Source organism: Macaca thibetana, chromosome 4, assembly GCF_024542745.1.
Source record: "Macaca thibetana thibetana isolate TM-01 chromosome 4, ASM2454274v1, whole genome shotgun sequence".
NCBI lineage: Eukaryota > Metazoa > Chordata > Mammalia > Primates > Cercopithecidae > Macaca > Macaca thibetana.
The window spans coordinates 43,556,211-43,581,621 of NC_065581.1; the positions used below are offsets into that span (position 1 = coordinate 43,556,211).

General features: G+C 38.3%; 1 protein-coding gene across 8 annotated transcripts in view; it reads left to right on the plus strand.

The window, feature by feature from the left end:
* UBR2 (ubiquitin protein ligase E3 component n-recognin 2) overlaps positions 1-25,411 on the plus strand; it is a 129,177-nt gene that overhangs the window by 66,020 nt on the left and 37,746 nt on the right. For 7 of the 8 annotated variants that reach the window (XR_007724873.1, XM_050786885.1, XM_050786887.1 and 4 more), the window contains 14 exons: positions 2,968-3,131; positions 3,221-3,320; positions 6,151-6,279; positions 7,783-7,966; positions 9,981-10,042; positions 11,346-11,456; positions 12,180-12,245; positions 13,944-14,066; positions 14,203-14,266; positions 15,188-15,312; positions 18,025-18,077; positions 20,251-20,353; positions 22,350-22,398; positions 22,815-22,969. Coding sequence is in view for 7 of the 8 variants with exons in the window: in XM_050786885.1 (XP_050642842.1) it covers positions 2,968-3,131; positions 3,221-3,320; positions 6,151-6,279; positions 7,783-7,966; positions 9,981-10,042; positions 11,346-11,456; positions 12,180-12,245; positions 13,944-14,066; positions 14,203-14,266; positions 15,188-15,312; positions 18,025-18,077; positions 20,251-20,353; positions 22,350-22,398; positions 22,815-22,969 (1,488 nt within the window). In the remaining variant the exon portion in view is untranslated. Of the gene's footprint in view, positions 1-2,967; positions 3,132-3,220; positions 3,321-4,983; positions 5,746-6,150; positions 6,280-7,782; positions 7,967-9,980; positions 10,043-11,345; positions 11,457-12,179; positions 12,246-13,943; positions 14,067-14,202; positions 14,267-15,187; positions 15,313-18,024; positions 18,078-20,250; positions 20,354-22,349; positions 22,399-22,814; positions 22,970-25,411 lie in introns of those variants that run through there. The other variant, XM_050786891.1, reaches the window with a different exon arrangement.

Consider the following 25,411-nt stretch of genomic DNA (forward strand, 5'->3'; position numbering starts at 1 on the left):
CTGTAATCCTAGCTACTTAGGAGACTGAGGTGGGAGATCACTTGAACCCTGGAGGAGGAGGTTGCAGTGAGCCAAAATTATGCCACTACACTCCAGCCTAGGTGACAAAGCAAAACTGTGTCTCAAAAAATAATAATAATAATGTTTTAGGGTGTTAAGTACAAGAAATATATACCAAGAATAAATACCAAATAATGTTTGGTATTTAATGTTGAAAATTACTTTGAAAGGTTAGCAAAAATTTCTTAGCATAAGGTGATAAAGCTGAGAACCTAAGGTCTTTTATTTTTCTTTTCTCTTTGTAACTTTGAAAAATGTACTTCTTTTGTTATCTTTTAGAAGTAGAAATGCCTGAATAACTCCGCTGGTTTTTGTTTTGGTTTGGTTTTTTGGGTTTTTGTTTGTTTTTAAGAGTCAAGGCCTTGCTTGTTGCCCAGGCTGGCCTCGAAATCCTGAGCTCAAGCAGTCCTCAACCTCAACCTCACAAGTAGCTGGAACTATAGACATGAGCCACTGTGACCAGCTACTTCCTTGTTTTAATGGGACATTAGTAATGAACCACCCTAGTAGTAGTAGTAGTACTAGTAGTAGTAGTAGTAGTCGTCGTCGTCGTAGTAATGAACCACCCTATTATTATTTTATTATTATTATTATTTTAACTGAGAGAGTCTTGCTCTGTCGCCCAGGCTGGAGTACAATGGCATGATCTTGGCTCACTGCAATCTCTGCCTCCTGGGTTCAAGCAGTTCTGCCTCAACCTCCCGAGTAGCTGGGATTGCAGGAGCCCACCACCATGCCCAGCTAATCTTTGTGTTTTTTAGTAGAGACAGGGTTTCACCATGTTGGCCAAGCTGGTCTCGAACTCCTGACCTTAGGTGATCCACCCACCTCGGCCTCGCTTGCTGGGATAACAGGCATAGAGCACTGCACCCAGCCTTTTTTTTTTTTCCGACACCCCATAAAGAATTAAAATCCAATCCGAAAGTGCAGTATGTGAACCATCTCTGTTAACATTCACCTGAAACTAAAAATGCTAACGAGTGCCTTGATTGGTGGGGGTTTACATTCTAACAATATTAAGTTGTCTCTCCACCAAACTTCCTTTTACTGCCTGCTTTAAGTCCTGAAGTTTTCAAAGGTATATTTAACTGTATAGATTTTCTACTTATCTGCTGACTTTAGAATTTAACATCTATATTAGAATACAGTTTTAGTATATTCTTAGACTTCTGTCTTCTGCATTTTTGTTCCTACTTATTTGGGATTTTTTTGTTTTTTGTTTTTGAGACAGGGTCTCACTCTGTCATGCAGGCTGAAGTGGCGTGATCATGGCTCACTGCAGCCTTGACCTCCCAGGCGCCGGTGATTTTCCCACCTCAGCCTCCTGGGTAGCTGGGAATACAGGTACATGCCACCACACCCAGCTAATTGTTTTATTTTTTATGGAGACAGAGTTTCACTGTGTTGCCCAGGCTGGTCTCGAACTCCTGGGCTCAAATAATCTGCCTGACTCAGCCTCCCAAAGTGCTGATGTTACAGACGTTAGCTACCGCACCTGGCCTTATTCTACTTTTTGATGAAACTTTTTCTGTTGCTAATTACCTGATCTTGACTTATGTGAGACCTGTTTAAGTTGTCACCCAGTATCAGTAACACTCTAGAATCCTAGGGGAGATTAGCTGTTGAGGCTGGAAAATGTCAGGGGGAGGATCCATGATCTTTTGTATCAGAGTAAAAAATTAAGTATTCAAAGTAGCATTAGACTTTCTGACTCTACTAGGGCAGATTAACACCATCAAAATGGCAAAGAGCAAAATGTTTGAAGTTATATTGTGTTATGGAGGTTATGAAAGGGATGGCCCACATTGTAGGTAGAAATAGAAATTGTTAAGCCTTTTTGTGGGAACAATGGTGATATCATTAAAATTTATTATGTGCATACTCCTTAACCGATTACTTCCACTTGTAGGAAATTATTCTATAAATATTCCTACAACTATACACAGTGGATATTTGGTGCAACATCTTTTTTAATAGCATAAAACTAGAAACAACCCAAATGTCTGACCAGTAAAAGCCTGGCTAAATTAAATCTGATACAAAAGTAGACCTGGTTAAAAAGAATGACGGACATTTGTATGAACAATTTATGTAATTTGTAGGTAAAAAATGTACAAAACAGTATAATATGCTATCCTTTGTGGGAAAGAGATAGATATAATTATATATACTTGTGTATACTTAATATACACTTTATGTAATTTATGCATTTTATTTATGTGTGTGTTATATAGTATATACTCTATAATTTTATACATATATAAAAACACAAGCTCTGCAATTATATATACATAAAATACATATACCCATACCATCTCTTCAAGAATATGCAAGGAGCTACTATTAACAGGTTTGCCTTTAGAAAAAAGACCTCAGGAGCTAGGAGACTTACTGACTTACTTTTCCCTGTTGCATTTAGTATCATTTACATATATTTTCTTATTCAAAATAAAATATACACACACACACACACACACAAAGACACAAAAAATAAATCTCAACTAAGGAAATTAAGAGAAAATATTGTTTCATACTGAGTTCTAGAGAATCTATGCATAAACCTCTGGATCCTAGAATAATTATACCATACCATTATAGGTGTCTAAATGTCTCAGTTAAGGACAATTTGCAGCCTGATTCAGAGCCCCCACCCTGAATTATCTTTGAATAATGAGCCTTGGAACTGTCTTCTAACATCTTTCTGGCATCTGGTATAATTGTTGCTTCATACACGTGGCAATTGGAGTAAGTAATTGTTATTTAGAAATACACAGTAATGCATTTGTGATATATAGTTGTGTTAAAAAAGGTTTAAACTGACGGAGCTAAACAATGTTGGTGACTTTTTTTAGTTTTCTTAGTACCTAGTTTTTGATTACCATGCACTCTGATAAACTTTGTTTTTAGGCTCGAATGCTCATCACAGAAGAAAACTTGATGAGCATTATCATTAAGACTTTTATGGATCATTTGAGACATCGAGATGCCCATGGCAGATTTCAGTTTGAACGATACACTGCTTTACAAGCCTTCAAATTTAGGAGAGTACAGAGCCTTATTTTAGATCTCAAGTAAGTTTTCGTTTAATTATTAAACCAGTTGCAATTTATAGAAAGTCGATGTTTATGTTAATTGCCACTGTCACTTTTATCTTGTTCAGGTATGTGTTAATTAGCAAACCAACTGAATGGTCAGATGAGCTGAGGCAGAAGTTCCTAGAAGGGTTTGATGCCTTTTTGGAATTACTCAAATGTATGCAGGTATGTAAAAACTATTACACTTTTCTTTTTCCTTTTTTTTTTTTTTTTCTTTTTCTCTTTTTGTTTTATTTTTATTTTTATTTTTTTACAAGATGGGGGTCTCCCTGTGTTGCCCAGGGTGGAGTATAGTGGCTAGTCATAGACACAACCAGAGTGTACTATACCTTTGAACTCCTGGGCTCTGGCAGTTCTCCTGCCTCGGCCTCCTGAGTTGCTTGGGACTAGAGGCGCAGGCACAGGCCCAGGCCCAGGCCCGGCTTCATTGTTTTTGTTGTTGTTGTTGTTCATTGAAATGAACAGCTTTCTGTCTGCGCATCTTTTCATTTTTTGCACATTTCCAAAAGATCAATTTGGATGGCTGCAGTTTGGACCTGGAAGCTCCTCTTTAATTGGGGATTCTTAGAAAGGTATAGAGCAAAGGAGATCCCAGCAAAGATTCTGGCATCTACTGCTCTTGGGTTTTTTCTGTGTTGGTTGTTCTGTTTTGTTTTGTTTATGAGATGGAGTCTCACTCTGTCACCCAGACTGGAGTGCAGTGGCACAACCTCAGCTCACTGCAATCTCCACCTCCAGAGTTGAAGTGAATATCCTGCCTCAGCCTCTTGAATTAGCTGAGATTACAGGTATACACCACCACCCCAGCTAATTTATTCGTTTTTTTGTTTGTTTGTTTGTTTTGAGACTCCTTTTTTTTTTTTTTTTTTTTTTTTTGACGGAGTCTCGCTCTGTCACCCAGGCTGGAGTGCAGTTGCTCAATCTCGGCTTACTGCAAACTCCGCCTCCCCGGTTCACGCCATTCTCCTGCCTCAGCCTCCCGAGTAGCTGGGACCACAGACGCCCGCCACCATGCCCGGCTAATTTTTTTTTTTTAATTTTTAGTAGAGACAGAGTTTCACCGTGTTAGTCAGGATGGTCTCGATCTCCTGACCTCGTGATCCACCTGCCTTGGCCTCCCAAAGTGCTGGGATTACAGACATGAGCCACCGCGCCCGGCCAATTTTTTGTATTTTTAATAGAGACGGGGTTTCATCAAGTTGTCCAGGCTGGTCTCGAACTCCTGACCTCAAGTGATCCACCCACCTCAACCTCTCAAAGTGCTAGGATTACAGGCATGAGCCATCGCACCTGGCCAATTTTGGGAGTTTTTTTGTTTTGTTTTGTTTTTTGATACAGAGTTTCTCTGTTGCCCAGGCTGGAGTACAATGGCACAATCTTGACTCACTGCAACCTCCGCCTCCTGGGTTCAAGTGATTCTCTGACCTCAGCTTTCTGAGTAGCTGGGATTACAGGCACCTGCCACCATGACCAGCTATTTTTTGTATTTTTAGTAGAGACGAGGTTTCACCCTGTTGTCCAGGCTGATCTCAAACTCCTGACCTCAAATGGTCCGCCTGCCTCAGCCTCCCAATGTGCTGGGATTACAGGCATGAGCCACTGCGCCAGCTACTTTTGTATTTCTTTAGTTTCCACTAATGTTCTTTCTTTAGAGGTTACAAGTTTATTTTTTTAATATGCTTTCTTGGAAGTATAGTCAGGTTATTTGAGAAACTGTAGTCATTTTTGGTTTTGCTTTTTAATGTTTCCATGTTTCTTTTTCTCTCCTTCATGTGATATTTATATAATACAGTGTAGACCTTTTTCCCCTGTTTAATTCTCTTTTTAGGAAACATCCCTATATACAAAACAGAATCTAGAAGTAGAAACGAACAGGTATATTTAACCAGTTATAACTGTAAGAAGATAGGTGACGTCTCTAAAAATCTGAGCAAGTACTATTATGATTTCTTTAGTAGCCACCTGGCTTTCTTAAGAAAAGGAATGACCAAAGTTGACTTATCATTTTTACTTTTATTTATTTGAATTTATTTTTATTTATTTTTTTATTTATTTTGGAGGTGTAGTCTTGCTCTATCGCCCAGGCGGGAGTGCAGTGGTGGGATCTTGGCTCACTGCAACATCTGCCTCGTGATTCTTCTGCCTCAGCCTCCTGAGTAGCTGGGATTACAGGTGCATGCCACCACACCCGGCTAATTTTGTATTGTTAGTAGAGACAGGGTTTCGCCATGTTGGCCAGGCTGGTCTTGAATTCCTGACCTCAAGTGATCCACCCGCCTCGGCCTCCCAAAGTGCTGGGATTACAGGCCTGGGCCACCATGTCTGGCCTGACTTACCATTCTAGTTCCTAGGTTGGATGGTAGTTCATGGGTGTTTAATTTATTATAATACTACTATGTTTTTCATGTATCTATAAAAACAGTAGCTACTTTGGTCATTTTTGATACTTGAAGTATTCTGTATTCTCTATTATTTAATAAGTTCTGACATACTAGAATAGTTAGGCTAGTTTCTGAACAGTAATTTTAATTAAAAGGTATTTATTTTGCCTTCTTTCAGGCTCTATGAAAACTTTTAATTGCATATTAGGACATAATATTTAAACTTTAATATATTAAAAATAGTTATAAATTCAATAACATTTTAAAAGCTTGTCACATTTCTTTTAACAATTTTTTCTGTAGACAATAGAGCTAAAAAGGAAGGATTATTGCAGTGAAATATTGAAGTATTTTATTGCCTAAAACAGATCTTGGAAGATACCTCTGAAATAATGCATTTATTGGGATTTTTTAATTTATATTTTAGAGAATGTTATATAAACACATAATTTTAAAAGCTATTACTTTTCATAGTACTTGAAGTTTCCTGTTAAAACTTATATCTTCTATGTTTTTATAATCAATATATATTTCTTCTACATTACTTCTTAGGTTTCCATATGAAAGAACAACTATAATTTTCATTCATATATAGTTTTTTCACTTCCTTTAAGGGAATGGATCCAATTACACGTCAAGTAGGACAACATATTGAAATGGAACCAGAGTGGGAAGCAGCCTTCACACTACAAATGAAATTAACACATGTCATTTCAATGATGCAGGACTGGTGTGCTTCAGATGTGAGTTTCTTCTAGGTGCGGGAGATAGGAGGAAAGTGGAAGAGGGAGGAATAAGCAGAATCCTAAGTAAATTTTGGGGAGACCTGGAGAAAATAGTGGTGATACTTAGTTCATTAAACAGCGTATTTTCCTTCTTCACCTATAAACTCAGTAAAATTTTAAAATTCTACAACCTTAGGAAAAACTTGAAAAATAGAGAAGGAAATAATCCAAATTGTCTCTTCCTAATGTAACTATCTTTGTTTTTTGTTTTTTGTTTTTTTTTCATAATCCCTTCTAGACTTTGAGAATATAAAAATGGTAGTTTGTAAATTTATTCAAAAATAAAATTTTATTATTGGTACATTTGTCCTGTGTCTTAAAATTATTTTGGCCTTCCTTGGCGATAAAGTCTAGACAACAGCCTGTATACGTTATGAGGTTAGGGAAGGTTTCTGTAAGGTCTGAACAATGTGTAAAAGTTAATGGAACAAAGAGTAAATGATATTCGTGATTGAGAAGACAGCTGCATTATAGTCTGTGATGACAGGGACGAGGGTAGTCCTAGGAGCTATTGAAAGGTCTGTGGTTGGAGCATAGAAGTAGAGAACCGAGATTTGGGCACAGGAGTGATTTTTCAGGGCCTTGGCCATGTAAAGAAGTTTTGAATATAATTCTTTTTTTTTTTTTTTTTTTTTTTTTTTTGAGACACGGCTCACTCTGTTGCCCAGGCTAGAGTGCAGTGGTGCAATCCTGGCTCACTGCAGCCTCGACCTCCCTGGGCTTAGGTGAGCCTCCCACCTCAGCTTCCCGAGTAACTGGGACAACAGGCTCTCACCACCACACCTGGCTAATTTTTCTATTTTTTGTAGAGACATGGTTTCGCCATGTTGCCCAGGCTGGTCTTGAATTCCTGGGCTCAAGCGATCTGCTTGCCTCGGCCTCCCGAAGTCTTGGAATTACAGGCGTGAGCCACCACACTCAGCCTGCATTTTATTTGAATTGAAGTGGGAAGCCTTTAGAGATTACCATCTCTCTATTAAATTCCCTGCTTCAACTCTTGCCTCCTTTATCATAACATTCCCCATACAGTGACATGATTCAATTTACATGTTTTTTTAAAATTGCTCTGTATGGAGAATGGACGGAAGGGGCAAGAGTCAAAGCAGGAATTTAATGGAGAGATGCTTGGCAGTGCCTTAGAGTTACTAGAGATACAAAAAAGTAGCAAGTTTTGAGAGAAACTTAGAAGATGAAGTTACCAGCTTGGTAATAGATTGGACAATGGGGAATAGGGGAAAGAAGGGTACTGGAATAACTCCTAGATTTCTGTACTATATGGGTAAATGTATCATTCACTGAGATGGCGGACATTGGAAGAGGGACCAAGTTTGGGAGGGAGAATTGAGTTTGGTTTTGCCCGTATTGTTATTTGAGGTACTTACTCATTGAATTTGAGGTGCTTATTCAATGTTGTAGAAACTCAACCTTTTGAGTAACTTACAGAAAAACCCTCTTTTTTAGGAAAAAGTGTTAATTGAAGCTTACAAGAAATGTCTCGCCGTACTGATGCAGTGTCATGGTGGTTATACTGATGGTGAACAACCTATCACACTAAGCATTTGTGGACATTCAGTGGAAACTATCAGATACTGTGTTTCCCAAGAAAAAGTTAGCATTCATCTCCCAGTTTCTCGCTTACTTGCAGGTAAAGCGTTTCCCCTAAAATAAAACCCTAAAATTATCTTTTAAATTGTTATTTGTGGTTAATATCTGTGAATACTTTGTGCCAGACGTTATTCTATGATTTCTACATCGTTAACTTATCCAATCATCACATTGTCCTGTGAAGTAGGTATCATTGTTAAGCTTGCTTCACAGATGGGAAGACAGAGGCATAGAGAGTGACTTGCTTAGTAAGTCACACAAGAAAGAATCAGTTGGCATTATGAGGAAGTTTGGCACCAGAGGCCATGTTTATAGCTGTTATACCGTAGTGCTTCTTTAGACTTAACTACAGATACCACATGTTTTATCATTTCACTGAATCCAGCTTCAAAGTCTGTGTTATTAACATTCAAATTTATCTGTCATTTAAGCAACTGCTAATCACTTGAAGCCACCCCACGTTTTCTCTTCTTTGTTTCTCTCCCTCTGAGCTGTTTCATATATTTATTGATAGCCTTTTATGCAACAGGTCAAGAACAAGGCCATAATGGGGTGATAATTCTTTTAATTTCAAGTAGTTGATTTATAAGGCACTTGTTTGTTTTTTTCTGGAGGAGATTATAGAGAATTTGTTTCATTTCTTCCTTAAATGTTTGACAGAATTCACCAGTGAAGTCATCTCATCTGATGCTTTAGTTTTTGGAAGGTTACTAATTATTGAGTCAATTTCTTTAATAAATATGGGCCTGTTTAGGTTATCTGTTTCTCCTTGTGTGAGTTTTGGTAGTTTGTGTCTTTCAAGGAATTGATCCATTTCATCTAAGTTATCAGATTTGTGGGCCTAGAGTTGTTCATATTCCTTCATTATCCTTTTAATGTACATGGGATCAGTAGTAATGATTCCTCTTTCATTCTGAAGGCATTTTTTTTCATTGTTCCGAGACTTATCACATTATCCCACTGATAGACCCTTGCCGTGGGTATATTATTGAAGTCATGGTAATTTAAGATAATTACTTACTGTGAGGCTTATAAAGTTGTTATTCCTAGACATATGAATATTAAAATGGTACAATAGACCATTACCTAGAATGAAATCATGATCGTAAGAAGAAATCTGTCTTATTTCTATAACTTGTTCACGCCCAGTTTTGTTATAAGTGTTTTGAGCAACTGAACTGTCGATCCTCAACACAAGCAATTAATGGCATGGTGTTGTGGAAGAGTACTGGATAGAAGGCAAGAAAGTGAGGCATGCATGGGGAAGTAGCACACAGGCACAGTGCGGCATGCCCTGCGCATGCGATTAAAAAAAAAAAAAAAAAAAACAAGAAAGTGAGTAGTGAGTCCTGTCTCCAACTGAGCCACTGATCTCTTCTGCCTTTAAAAATCTGAGTGAGACTCTGTCTCAAAAAAAAAAAAAAAAAAATCTAATTTTATGGGAGGAAGCTAATGCTGATAGTTACCTACAAAAAAAAAAATAAAAAATGTACTAATAATTCAAAGCTGTTGTGTGATGGTATTCATTTTCTTATATTTGATAAACCTTAGCCTAACTGCTAAACTCCATGGCCCAGTGAAATACAACTCTTAAAGCTGGCGTAACATATGTATAAATTGTTTTAATAGCTTTTAAAATGTCATCAGTGTATATTAGTACATACAACTAAGACTAGTTCTAAGTGTGCCTTTGATAACAGATTCACGAGAAGCATTAAAAAGCCTCTATTAGCCGGGCGTGGTGGTGGGCGCCTGTGGTCCCAGCTCCTCAGGAGGCTGAGGCAGGAGAATGGTGTGAATCCGAGAGGCGGAGCTTGCAATGAGCCGAGATCGTGCCACTGCACTCCAGCTGGGCGACAGAGCGAGACTCCATCTCAAAAAAGCAATAATAATAATAAGCCTCTTATGAATATGTTCATTTTATATCTTAATTGGTAATTTGATAGGTTCGTAAAGAGAAAAGAAGTCAGATGTAAAGTTGAGTGAATATTTAGGGTATTTTTCCTAAATGATTTTTACTGATAGAAATACTGTTTTTTGTTTCTTTCATACAGGTTTACATGTATTATTAAGCAAAAGTGAAGTGGCATATAAATTTCCAGAGCTCCTACCTCTAGTAAGTGGTGCTAACATTTAAAAGTGAATACCTATTTATTATGTTCCTTGTATTTGAAATCACTTTGAAACACATTTTTAGTTTGGGTTCTCCAGACGAACAGAACCAGTAAGATATTTATGTGTGTGTGTGTGCGCGCGCGCGCATATACATACATACATACACACACACACACAGAGAGAGAGAGATTTGTTGTAAGGAACTGGCTCATGAAATTATGGGGGCTGAAATCTGGCAAGTCTGAAATCTGCAAGGGAGCCTAGCAGACTGGCAGACTGGAGAGACCCAGGGAAGAGTTGATGTTGCATTCTAGAATACAGTGGCTGTTATAAAGGCAGAATTCCTTCTTCCGTGGGGGATATCAGTCTTTTCTCAAGGCCTTCAACTGAATTGATGAAGCCCACCCATGTTTGGAGGGTAATCTGCTTTACTCAGAGTCTATGATTTGTTTTTTTGTTTTTTTTTGTTTTTGTTTTTGTTTTAGACAGAGTCTCACTCTGTCACCCAGGCTGGAATGCAGTGGCGTGATCTCGGCTCACTGCAACCTCTGCCTCCTTGGTTCAAGGGATTCTTCTGCCTCAGCCTCCCGAGAAGCTGGGAATACAGGCACCTGCCACCACTCCCAGCTAATTTTTGTATTTTTAGTAGAGACAGGGTTTCACCATGTTGCCTGGGCTGGTTTCGAACTCCTGATCTCAGGTGATCCACCTGCCTCAGCCTCCCGAAGTGCTGGGATTACAGGCATGAGCCACCATGCCCAGCCAGTCTATGATTTAAATGTTAATCATGTGTAAAAAATACCTTCATAGCAACATTAGATTGGTGTTGACCATAAATGGGATACCATAGCCTTGCTAAATTGATACATAAAACTAACCATCACACAAACATGTCTTAATTAAAATAAATAAGGCTGGGCACAGTGGTCCACACCTGTGATCACAGCATTTTGGGAGGCTGAGGTGGGTGGATCACCTGAGGTCAGGAGTTCAAGACCAACCTAGCCAACATGGCAAGTCCCCATCTCTACTAAAAATACAAAAATTGGCCAGGCATGTTGGCTCATGCCTGTAATCCCAGCTACTCGGGAGCCTGAGGCAGGAGAATCTCTTAAACCTGGGAGACGGAGATCGCACCACTGCACTACCCCCTGGGTGACAGTAAGACTCTGTCCCAAAATGATAATAATAATAATTTATATTGTGTTTTATAAAAGTGTTGATCCCTATCGACCAAACTTCTTTCTAGAACTGATTTTCTGTGTGTGGTTTTTTTGTTTTCTGTTTATTCTTTGTATATATAGAGTGAGCTTAGCCCACCCATGTTGATAGAACACCCTCTTAGATGTCTCGTTTTATGTGCCCAAGTACATGCTGGAATGTGGAGAAGAAATGGGTTCTCTCTAGTAAACCAGGTCAGTGTTCTAATTCTATGAAGAATTTTCATTCCATTCTTGGCTTCTATGAAGGTTGTAATTTTCAGTGGACTTAGTGAAAGCTGAGGATCTATATTAAAATTGTTTGAAAAGATTTAATGATAAAACAAAAGTTTCTTAAAACTTTTATTCATAGTTTGTCAAGAAATAATATAAAAAGTAGAAATGAACAACAGTGGTGATAATTTTTACTTGAAATAATTTTTTAGAACAAAGTTGGATATTAAAAAACAAAAATCCAGATTTTATCTATTTAAATTAAATTGAATTAAAAGATAAAGTCCTTTTAATATAGCTGTAAAGTTGAGGTTTTACTTTTTATAGACCTCACATAGGCTTGGAATGAATTTTTTTTTTTTTTTCCCCAAGATCAGACAAGATCTGGCGCATTTGGGGTGGTATAGCTGTAAACAGATTTTTTTTTCCTCCTGTTTTTGGTAGCTCCTAACCTTCCTGAGACCACAACCTTTTACTTTATTCGGAGACCCAGCAAGTTAGCTGCAAAATGTGAACCATATCAAGACCACTGTAATGTGAAAATCTGTAACTAATTAATCTATACTAAGATAGTTGTTAGAAAAACCACATCACACACATGCACACATTCTTGTACAAACTTGTGCTTTTGGGAAAGGATTGGGAGAGAGAGCGAGCCTGAACCAATAAAAACTATTTACTCAATATAATTACTTATTTTTTTAGATTTATTACTACCATAATGTGAAATGCAGACGTGAGATGTTTGACAAGGATATAGTAATGCTTCAGGTAATGAATTAAAAGCATTGAACTTAAAGGTTGTGGGGAATCTTTGCTTCTTGTTATTTCCATAGAATTGAGTCACTTGTGATCACTCCCAAATCTATAACTCCGGTCTAGCCCTGTCTCCTAACCTCCAAACTCACATGGCTAACAGCGTTTAGATCATTTCCATCTGTATTCCCTAGACACACTTCAGATTAAATGTGTTCAAAATAACTCCTCATATTTCCTCCATACCTTCTTCCTGTCTTCAGTTCCCTACCTTGGTGAATTGTTCCACAGTCTACCTAGTTGCTAAAGTCATTTACCTGAAAGCCATCCTTTCTTCCTTGTCCTCTGGTTCTTTAACTAATGTTAAACCTCTTAGTTTAAACCCCTTAAACTAATTTTCAAGGACTGCGATACTTAAAGTATATTGAAGTTCCCTGAATTTGCCATATTCTCATACATCTTAAACTCTGCATATTTCTTTTCCTCCCTAAGTTACTCACCCCTTCCTTTTCCATTTACCTAGCTAACTTATTTTCCTGCTTGTCTTTGTGTTTACTTTAGCATTACTTGCTCCAGGAAGCCTTCCCTGACACACTAAAACTTGGCTACATGTCCCTTTCGTGAGGACCCTAGCATGGTATTTAACCCTGCCATAGCACTCACAACCTGGATTGTGATTACTGTTTACTCTTCAGCATCCTACCCCCACCCCACCAAACCATGGCAGTTATGTCTTGTTTCTTTTTTTGTCCCTTTGGCCTTGCATAGTGCTTGTCACATAGTAGTTGTTCTCTGTTACTGCTGAATGGATTTAGTCACTATAGAAAAATAAAGCTGGCCGGGCGCGGAGGCTCACACCTGTAATCCCAGCCTTTTGGGAGGCTGAGGTGGGTGGATCACCTGAGGTCAGGAGTTTGAGTCCAGCCTGGCCAACATGGCGAAACCCTGTCTCTACTAAAATTACAAAAATTAGCCTGGCGCGGTGTCATGCGCCTGTAGTCCCAGCTACTTAGGAGGCCGAGGCAGGAGAATCACTTAAACCTGGGAGGTGGAGGTTGCAATGAGCTGAGATCACTCTGCTGAACTCCAACCTGGGTGACAGAGTGAGACTTCATAAATAAAGTAAAAAAAATGTGTATTTCAAAAAAGTATTAGTTCAGAACAAAATCTAGGTTGATTTATAATTTATACAAATGGAATTAAAAGACAATTGAAACTAATATTTAAAAGCTGTCACTTCAGTTAGTATAATGCTTACCAGAAAAAAATAGGTTAGGAGATCTTGATAATTTAATATGATCGATATTTTTAAAATACTAGAAGGTTAATTAATCTGCCACATTTCCGAGTTCAAACAGTGATCAGTGAACGCCAAAATAAAATTTTGGCACTGAATTCATAGGAATACAATTATTTCAAAGCATTAGAAGGAAAGAGAACTCATAGTCTGTATTACTGTGCTGGATGGACTTAGGTTTGGGGCTTGTGTGCTTGTATTTTGTTTTACCAATTTAGATTCCTTTCCACACTTGTCTGCTACCACAAGTAGGGATTGAGGTTAAATGAGTTTTCATCTTTTATTGGGATTGGTAAACCTTTTAGAATTGGTAAACTGCTTTCTCTTGTGCAAGCCAAACTATCTCTAATTGTTTCAATAGTGGCCCCTTTGACCTTCCTCTTTTCCTTTATCTCAAACGTTAAAAAAAAAAAAAGACAGGTGTCTCCATGATGGATCCAAATCATTTCCTGATGATCATGCTCAGCCGCTTTGAACTTTATCAGATTTTCAGTACTCCAGACTATGGAAAAAGATTTAGTTCTGAGATTACCCATAAGGTAAGAACATGTTTTATGAAACCACAACACATTGCTAAAGAAGCATCTTTCCTCCTTTTTGGATATGTTAATCCTTTGAGATTATACAATATGCCTATTCTTATCTCTGAACTTTATCTTCCCTCACTCGTTATAGGATGTTGTTCAGCAGAACAATACTCTAATAGAAGAAATGCTATACCTCATTATAATGCTTGTTGGTAAGTTTAAATTGAGGCATTTAATAAATTACATTGACGTTTATAGTAGCAAATAGTTTGGAGTTTCTGGCCTGTGTTTCCCTTGTTTTGAGAGGATACTCAGTCTTAGGGGAAGAGAATTGGAATATTTCTCTTTTTCTCCCCTCTGGTTACTGTAATATTGAGAGTTACAGCACTTTGGTGCTTTGGAAGAAGGAGAAAATACAACTACCGAAGCAGAATAAACTGGAAGACTGTATGTTGCAGGGTGGTGGCAGGGGAATTGGGGGACAGGAGAATTTAGCAAGCAAGGAATAGGATATTTAAGATCTTATTTACTCTTGATTTATATCTTAACTATGTTTCTCTCCATGGGTTTGTGGTACAAAAGTATCTTCTTGACTTCAGATACAATAATTCCAAGCTAAAGGAGACCTATGGCTAATAGATGTGGATTTCTTTCCTTATTACCTATATTTTCAGTCCTTTACTACTGTTTTAGACCCACCGTAGTCCACAGAGCAGAGAATCCTGGCTACTGTCAGGAAATTATACCAATGAAGAAGGTCTCCAAAGTTGATATTTTATTTGCTACTAGATAGAAGGGGAAAGGAAGGCTCTCCCTCCTTGCTCCCACAAGGAGAACGGGGTAAATGCAGTTTCCTTGACCACATTTAATCCCTTCTCACATTTCTGATCCCATTCTTCGGCAACAAGAGCTCTCTCCACTGCCTAAAGCCTGCCCTCACGTGTTGGGTCTGAGACACAGAAGCATGGTCGGGAGCTGCTCTCTCCCTGGCTTATTGCCAGAAGAGTCCTTACTTTCCCATTGCTCAGACAGACTTAGAGAAATATAACATACTGCATGAATTGTAAGTATATATCACAAAAGTATTGTGATTATGTTAAATGTATGTATATATACTTTTTCTTTTTTGACAGGAGAGAGATTTAGTCCTGGAGTTGGACAGGTAAATGCTACAGATGAAATCAAGCGAGAGATTATCCATCAGTTGAGTATCAAGCCTATGGCTCATAGTGAATTGGTAAAGTCTTTACCCGAAGATGTAAGTACCTACATTTCTAAAAAGAAAACTGTAGAAACTTTTCCCTCTCAGTCTAGAAGCTATAGATTTACTTCTATATACCTTTCTCACAATTGTAAAATCTACTATCATGGGATGTGTATAATTCCAGTCACTCTTATTATAAATAATTAGAAAAAGAGCATAGGAGTAGAAAACAGAATAGTAGGCCAGGCGCAGTGGCTCACGCCTGTAATCCCAGCACTTTGGGAGGCCAAGGTGGGTGGATCATGAGGTCAGGAGATAGGGACCATCCTGGCTAACACAGTGAAACCCCGTCTCTACTAAAAATACAAAAAAATTAGCCGGGCGTGGTGGCGGACGCCTGTAGTCCCAGCTACTCAGGAGGTTGAGGCAGGAGAATGGCATGAACCTGGGAGGCAGAGCTTGCAGTGAGCCAAGATGGCGCCACTGCACTCCAGCCTGGGTGACAGCGAGACTCTGACTCAAAAAAAAAAAAAAAAAAAAAAAAGCAGAATAGTATTAGAACCTTTTCTTTTCCAATAAAGCCTTGAAGAAGATAAGGGCACTAAACAAAAAGTAAGCCCAAACCTCAGAACTAATGTTTGTACCCCATAGAAAGAGGTCATTATAGGGTCTTTAGTACAAAGTTGCTATGGGTATGGATAATGCTTTATAACCTAGTGTATTGAGGAAGGGAGTCAGAAGTACCTACTCACCTATGTTGAGTAGAATAAATAATGTTTTCCTAAGCTTTTTCCTTTTTGGCCTCCAGAGAGTCTTCTTAATGATGAGCCCTTGTTTCATTTTAGTGAATGTAAAATAATAGTGACAAGGACATTCATAGGTAAAATTGTAACTGTTTTTCCTTCCAGGGGTGATAAGTTCCCCAGCAACCTATACTTCAGCCATGGGGCTTTTCAGAAACTCAACCCTTATAATTGAGAAGGGACTTTATTTTCATTGAGGCTTTTCAAAATGTTTGCCCTAATTTGAAACATAGATCGAAACTTTCAACCTTGACATTTATTTTTCTGAGATTTCAACCTGTCTTATCTTTGTTGCACAGTAATACTTTTAAACTTTGTATTATAAATATTTCAAACATCTATAGATATTAAAAAACATAGTTTAACAACCCCATCACCAGCTTCAACAGAGGCCAGTCTGTTTTCATCTGTACCCCAACCACTAACCTCTGTGCCCCACTGTATTATTTCCTAGAGAATACTGGATTTACCATTTCATCTATAAATAGGACTATATGTATCTAAAACAGTGATTCCTCAACTGAGGACAATTTTGCCCCCCAGGGGACATCTCTGAATGTCACTACTCAGGATGGGGTGTGGGGTGCTACTGGTATCTAGTGGGTAGATGCCAGGGATACTGCTAAACATCCTGCAATACCCAGGGCAACCCCCACAACATACCTGATCTGAATGTCAGTCATGCTGAGGTTGAAAAACTCTGATCTAGAAAATGAGGACTCTTTTAAAAACCCTATCTTTATATTATCACACTTTTAAAAACAATAATTGATGTATCTCTCTCTCTAAATAAATATATAGAGAGAGAGAGAGAGACAGAGTCTGGCTCTGTCGCCCAGGCTGGAGTGCAATGGCACGATCTGGGCTTACTACAACCCCTGCCTCCCGACTTAAGCGATTCTCATGCCTCAGTCTCCCAGGCAGCTAGGATTACAGGCACATGCCACCACACCTGGCCGAATGATGAATAATTTCTTAATGTCACTAAATAGCTAGTCAAGATAAAAATTACTTGTACCGCTTTAATGCAGGAAGTGAATCCCAAGTTGTTCAGTTAGGAAGCAGTTATAATTTAGCCTAAACTTTAAGGAACAATAAAATTTTAAAAAAGCATTTTTAAAGTGGTTTAAGCCTTATATAAGGTGATTGTCGACTGGGCACAGTGGCTCACACCTGTAATCCCAACACTTTGGGAGACCAAGGTGGGCAGATCACAAAGTCAGGAGTTCGAGACCAGCCTGGCCAACATAGTGAAACCCCATCGCTACTAAAAAAAATAAAAATAAAAAAATTAGCCAGGTGTGGTGGCAGGCTCCTGTAATCCCAGCTACTTCGTAGGCTGAGGCAGGAGAATTGCTTGAACCTGGAAGGCAGAGGTTGCAGTGAGCCAAGATCACACCATTGCACTCCAGCCTGGGTAACAATGCAAGACTCCATCTCAAAAAAAATAAAAAATAAAGTGATTGTAACTGTATTTCCCAAACATTTTAAAGAATTATTTATTCACAGAACTCCTATTACTATCTTGTCGTGAATGAGATATGATTTGGGAAGTGCTGTTGTACTGAAAATAGACAAGAAATTAGTGCAACTGTTTTATGAAATACCAGAAGTATTTTACATAAATTTTTAAAAATGTTTTATATAATTTGTGCTTTCAATTAGTTAGTTTAGAAAGCTCTTACCTTGATTCCATATGGTAGTGACTTTTTTAAAATCATAAAGTTTTATCTATTTTATGTATTTAAAAATAATATATCAATTTGAATGAACATCAGCTTACCAAGTAAGTGTGTCTAGTTTTGTATAAATCATTGTGTTTGCTATGGAATCCTCATCTGTGAAAATGGAGATAAGGTGTATCTACCTTAGGTTCTTATGAGGGTCAGTGAGATAAAACGCAATGCTCAGAGTGCTAGTAGTTATTATTAACATGAAACACACTTGTGTCCTGTACCTTTAGGAGAACAAGGAGACTGGCATGGAGAGTGTAATCGAAGCAGTTGCCCATTTCAAGTGAGTTTACTTCCTATTATTTCACATTCTTTTTTACTTTTCCAGTACATTCATTTTTCTTAGAGTGTTTTCTTTGATGTAACTGAGAATGAAGTTGCAGCTTTCAGAGAGTGATAGACATTTTCAGATTATAGCTCTGAATTAGATCTCTCACTGACATTTCACTTTTCTGATCTCACCTGGTACTCAGCAACATAAAGTGACATTGTGAGGGTTTTCATCCTATTCAGAATAGGTATTCATAGCTGATGGTTTCAAATAGTAAAAATTAACCTCAGCAGTGATCTAAGTAAATTCATTGTAGTTTCTTAAAACTGCTTTCTTTGTTTTTATTTGAATGTGCCGCCTAAATTGTGGGATAGCCTCTCAATGCCACTTTCTCCAGTGTCCACCGTCTTCCCCAGTCAATAAACTGGTTTATACCCTTAAAGATACTGAGGCAGTTTCTTAAGCCTGTTTTTTCTTTACTTCCTATCCCAATGACAATGTTTTCATTTTTTTTAACCCACTATAAATTTTTGAAGATAGTGTCTTTATTTTTTGTTGGTTATAAAGACAATACTTGCTTTTAGAAAAAATATGGAAAAATACAAAGAAAAAATATTACCTGTAATCCAACCACTCAGATGATTTCTATTATGTTTGGATATATATCTTTCTAAATTTTTTTTGTGTACTTGGAATACATAACAAAAAATGGTTTCACTTTATATTTACTATTCTATAACCTTTTTTAAAATTAAATAATGGAATGTTTCCATGTATTTGTGTCTTTGTAGGGGTTTTGTTGTTTTTATTGGGTTTTTTTAGTTTTTACGTAATACACTTTGTCAGTACATATAGGCATACTTCATCCTTTTTCTCTTCAGCCTGGGCGACAAAGTGAGACTCAAGTGCAGTGGCATGATCTTGGCCCACTGCAACCTCTGCCTCCTGGGTCCAGGCAGTTCTTCTGCCTCAGCCTCCCAAGTAGCTGGGATTACAGGCACCCCACCACAAATTTTTGTATTTTTAGTAAACATGGAGTTTCGCTGTGTTGACCAGGCTGGTCTCAAACTCCTGACTTCAGATGATCGAGCCCGCCTTGACCTCCCAAAGTGCTGAGATTACTGACCTGAGCTATGGCTCCAGGCCCTTTTTTACGTCCCTGTAGGGCGCCAGGACCTTTTTCACATCCCTGTAGTCATGTACTGTAATGTATCTAACCTCTTCCCTGTAAGTGTAATACATAACTTCCAGATTTTCTCTTATAAACAAATATTGAACATCCTTGTACATACAGCATTAACAAGTGTATCTTTGACTGTGAAAGTATTTGAGGATTAGCTAGATCAAAATGAAAGCTTGTATTACATTTTGATACATACCTCCTAATTGCCTTCCCAAGAAAAGTCATCAATTTATACTCTGACTAGCAGTGTATGAAGAGTGCCCTGCAACTTTGTCAACACTTTAGTATGAGCAGTCTTTTAGTACCTTATTTTAATTTGCATTACTGTAATAACAGGGAAGTTGAGCATCTTTTCATGTGTTTATTGGCCATTTGTTTTTTCATACTTTAATGCATTTTTCTTTATGGTTGTTTGTCCCTATCTTCTTGTTCCAAAAGTGTTTTTATAATATATTAGAAATATCAATTCTTGTTTAACACATCACAGTACTTTCTTCCAGTCTGTCCCTTGTTTTTTAACTTCATGTCATTTCTGTTTTTAAAACTCTGTCTCATATCTGGCTTCTGGGTTTTATAACTTGCTTAGGAAAGTTCTCTAAACCCCAATAGTGTACCTGCTTTTTTCCGCTTAATAAAACTTAACACAGAGGTCTTTACATGTGAAAATAGAGAAATTATCATCACTGTTAATGGTGTTCAGTTGTTTGGAGATGTTGTAATTTGTTACTTATTTCCCGTTGTTAGACTTTTTAATTGTTGCCACTGCAGTGTCCATTAGGTTCTCTTGTCTAGTTAGGATAAATTCCAAGTGGATGTGCTAAATAAAACGGATGCATGTAAGAACTTGGATTTAGATTGCCAAATCAACCACTGAAAATAGTTGTAGCTTAACACCCACCAGCAGTATATGAGAGCTCTGCTTTCTTGTTCTAATATCCAAGACTATCTCATAAATTAGTGTATGGCTTTGGTAATAATATTCTAAGGTCCTTTCTTTCATAGGAAACCTGGATTAACAGGACGAGGCATGTATGAACTGAAACCAGAATGTGCCAAAGAGTTCAACTTGTATTTCTATCACTTTTCAAGGGCAGAACAGTCCAAGGTAATTGGGAAAATTTTAAATGTAGCAGGGAAGGGTTGCATTGTTTTTCTTAAGAGATGGGGTTTCACCATGTTGCCTAGGCTAGGTTTTAGTTCACAATGCCATTATAGAGCATTGCAACCTCAAACTGCTGGGCTCAAGCAATCCTCCCACCTCAGCCTCTTGAGTAGATGAGATTACAGGCATGCACCACTGTGTCTGGCTTGAATTATTTTTTCCTAAACAACTTTTTATTGCTTTTGCAGCTTGAAAAATGATACATTTTTATTATAGGGAATTTGGAAAATATATAAAGAAGAAAGTAGAAATTACTTAAAATACCCTCACCTAACATTTTGGAGCTTCCCCCTAGCATTTTGTGCATACGTATATAAGATCTATATAATACATACCTATACATATATGGGTATAGTTTTTTAAAACAAATTTTCAACCTGTATTATAATCAGTTAATCCATTTTATGCACATTTCAGAATTGGTATTATTTAACATGCTTTTTCATAGAGATTCATGAAGCTTTTCTAATCATTCCTAGGTAATTAAATTTTGCCTTTTTGGCGGGGTATGTAATCCTAGCACTTTGGGAGACTGAGGCAGGCAGATCGCTTGAGCTCAAGAGTTCAAGATCAGCCTGGCCAACATGGTGAAACCCCACGTCTACTAAAAATACAAAAATTAGCCAGGCATGGTGTCATGCACCTCTCGTCCCAGCTACTCGGGAGGCTGAGATAGGAGGATCACTTGATCCCAGGAGGTCAAGGCTGCAGTGAGCTATGATTGCACCACTGCATTCCAACTTGGGCGATGGGAGTGAGACCCTATCTCAGAAAAAAAAAAAACAAAAAAATCTGCCTTTTAGCAATCTTCTCTTAACGTGATTTTTCAATAAACAGCATAACAGCATTAAACAAAACTTAAACATAAAGCTTTTATTTAGTTTTTGATGAAGTCATGGAGTTCAAACTTAAATAAGTTTTTTTGGTTTGGGGTTGTACGTGTTTCTCTTCTAATTGGAAGTAATAGATAACTCATTTGGGGATTCTTTTAGTTAAAAAAAAAAAATAATAACCTTAATGTATCAGTTTGGGGGAGGACTAGAACACTAAGGATAGAATTTTTTTTTTTTTTTTTGAGATAGGGTCTCACTCTATTACTCAGGCTGGAGTGCAGACCTCGGCTCACTACAGCCTCTGCCTCCCAGGTTCTAGCAATTATCCTGCCCCAGCCTCCCGAGTAGCTGGAATTACAGGTGTGAGCTGCCGCACCCCGGCCTCAGTTGTGTTATTCTCTGATTTTAGATTTTCATCCTTGGCCAGACACAGTGGCTCACACCTGTAATCCCTGCACTTTGGGAGGGCAAGACGGGTGGATCACCTGAGGTCAATAGTTCAAGACCAGCCTGGCCAACATGGCAAAACCCTGTCTCTACTAAAAATACAAAAATTAGCCGGACTTGGTGGCGGGTGCCTGAAAATCTCAACTTCTATGGAGGCTGAGGCAGGGAGAATTGCTTGAACCGGAAGGTGGAGGTTGCAGTGAGCTGAGATCATGCCACTGTACTTCAGCCTGGGTAACAGAGTGAGACTAAGTCTCAAAAAAAAAAAAAAAAAAAAGGGCCAGGCGCAGTGGCTCACACCTGTAATCCCAGCACTTTGGGAGGCCAAGGTGGGCAGATCACAAGGTCAAGAGTTCAAGACCAGCCTGACCAACATAGTGGAACCCCGTCTCTACTAAAAATATAAAAATTAGCCAGGTGTGGTGGTGGGCACCTGTAGTCCCAGTTACTTGGGAGGCTGAGGCAGGAGAATCTCTTGAACCTGGGAGTCGGAGATTTCAGTGAGCCGAGATCATGCCACTGCACTGCAGCCTGGGTGACACAGCGAGACTCTCAAAGAAAAAAAAGAAAATAATACAACAAAGATGGACTTATGTCACTAGTTTTGGATATGTTTTATATTACTAATTCCCTGCCCAAATAACTTTATCTTTTATTAGGCAGAAGAAGCTCAACGGAAAATGAAAAGACAAAATAGAGAAGATACAGGTATTTTTAATCTTTCCAAAAATGCCCCTTTTTTACATGTTAAACATTGTTTTCTATTAACTATGATGATTGTCCTTGGTGGAATGAATATTTAAATGTAAGCTTTCCTAGTGAACAACCTCCTATTCAAAGGAATAATAAATATGCTAACAGAGAAATAGTTTGTACTAAGTCTCCTCTGGTTTGATTTTATCTCAGATCTTAAAACCTTCCTAGGGGAAAAGACAGACTTTCTTTTGTACTGCTGCTACTTATGTGGCTCATTTTACAGATTTGACCTTGAGAACGTAAAATAATAGCTTTAAGGTGTGCGTTAATGAATATTTTTGAGTTAAAACTATCAAAAGTAACAAAGGGATAGTTTCTAAAGCATGTTCTGTAAAAGAAACCGATAGTAATAACAACTGTATTTTCAGCACTCCCACCTCCGGTGTTGCCTCCATTCTGCCCTCTGTTTGCAAGCCTGGTTAACATTTTGCAGTCAGATGTCATGCTGTGCATCATGGGAACAATTCTGCAATGGGCTGTGGAACATAATGGATATGCCTGGTCAGAGTCCATGCTGCAAAGGGTAGGTTTGAAGACATTTATTATTTATATTTTAGTATTTTATAGTACAAGCAAAATATTCTTGTCTGTATCTATACAGAGGAAAATGAGGCCGAAACATACTGTGTTTTCCTAACTTGAATATATTGTTACTGCTTTTGTGTCTGACAGTGAAAACAAGTGCCAGACAGATTTTTTATACCACATGGTTGTTATTACCTCAGTCCCACTGGGCAGTCATTCTCTCCTTGATTGGTCCTGGTCTTTATATATGTAGTGCTCTGATATTGATGTAATGTGTTATCTTTTATATATGTTTCTAATCTAATTATTTTCCAAAACAAAAATTTTTTTTTGAATCATCCATATCCTTATTTTGTAGTTGAAGAAACTGGCACTCATAGACTTACGGTCCTTTAGCTAGTTACGTGGCAAGTCTGGAACCTTTTTTGTGTTATTTTTGTTTTTGTGTTTTTGAGACAGGATCTGGCTCTGTCACCCAGGAAGCTGGAGTGCAGTGATGCGATCTTGGCTCACTGCTACCTCTGCCTCCTGGGTTCAAGCGATCCCTCCACCTCAGTATCCCAAGTAGCTGGGATTACAGGCATGCATCACAACACTTGGCTAATTTTTGTATTTTTGGTAGAGACAAAGTTTTGCCATGTTCCCCAGGCTGGTCTTGAACTCCTAGACTCAAGCAATCTTCCCCCCTCGACCTCCCGAAGTATTGGGATTACATGCGTGAGCCACCATGCCCGGCCCCTTGTTTGTATTTTACTTTATAGTTTTAATGTAAGTCATTTTTACATTATCTCATTGAATTCACACAACACCCCATGAATAGATATAACTTTCTTCTCATCGTTAGATGAGGAAGCCAAGTTTCAGTGAGGTTCCATTTACTTCCCATATAACTCTACTAAGTGATATAACAATTATTCATTAAATAGAATGTCTACTTTATGCCTTATTCCATGCTAAGCACTTTTTTTTTTTTTTTTTTTTTTTTTTTTTTGCAGACTGTTTTGCTCTTGTCACCCAGGCTGGAGTACAATGGCGTGATCTTGGCTCACTGCAACCTCTGCCTCCGGGGTTCAATCAATTCTCCTGCCTCAGCCTCCTGAGTAGTTGGGATTACAGGTGCCTGTCACCACACCCAGCTAATTTTTTGTATTTTTAGTAGAGACAGGGTTTCACCATGTTGGCCAAGCTAGTCTCGAACTCCCAACATCAGGTGATCCACTCACCTCGGCCTCCCAAAGTGCTAGGGTTACAGACGTGAGCCACCATGCCCGGCCATGCTAAGCACTCTGCATACAGCATTTGTAATCCTCAGAACTCTAGAGGGAAACTTTTTTTCCAGTGTTAAAGATGATGACATGGGCTCAGAAACATTCCCTGAGGGTTTATATTAATAGCTTGAAAGCAGTAAAACCAGGATTCGAATTCAAATTTTGGAGCCTTCCTCAGAAGGCTTAGTAGCTATCATTCTTTCTTTTTGTCTCACTGGCTAAGATGTGTGTATTCTTATAATGCCCTCCTATTTATAAGCCTATTTAAAGTGTAAAAGCATGGAGCTGTGGTATACTAGCTCATTACTAGTACAGCTGTACTAGCTGTCGTGTACTGTCAGCATTACATGAACAAAAGATTTGTGGGAAATAATGGAGAAGAGAGGTGTGAACAATATTTACCTTACGTGTACATTTGCTTTATGTCACCTAGTTCTTCCAAGTCTCTGACAACCACAGTCTTCCCTTGTGGAGGGAAAGATACAGAGACATCACACACATATCTCCTTTAAAAACTGGGGTGTGGGCCCGGCGCAGTGGCTCACCCCTATAATCCTAACACTTTGGGAGGCCGAGGCAGGTGGATCACTTGGGGTTGGGAGTTCAAGACCAGCCTGTACAACATGGTGAAACCTCGTCTCTACTAAAAATACAAAAATTAGCCAATCATCATGGCACATGCCTGTAATCCCAGCTACTCAGGAGGACTCAGGAGAATCCCTTGAAACTGGGAGGCGGAGGTTGCAGTGAGCCGATATTGTGCCACTGCACTCCATCCTGGGCAACAAGGGAAACTCTGTCTCAAAAAACACAGAAAAACTTGGGCATGGGGTAATAGCAGTAAAAAAACAAATAGGTTAATACACTCTCTTAGAAGTCTGATGGAGAATATTTTGTGAGATACATTGAAGGACTCTAAAGTTTATAAATGATAAGGCATTAGAGATAAAAAGTTTGTCTTTCTCAGATGATGAAGATTTAGTCCTTAGAGAAATTAAACTATGTAGTGTCATAGACTGAATAATTACATAGGGGATACTTTTAGCTTTGTACTTACTTGACCACTGATTCTTGGAAGTGGTTCTTTTAAGTCTGTAGTATAGGTATAGAATAAAACTTACATATTATGTGAATTGCTGGTCACAGGTGGTGGTAATTTTAGCTTACCCTAA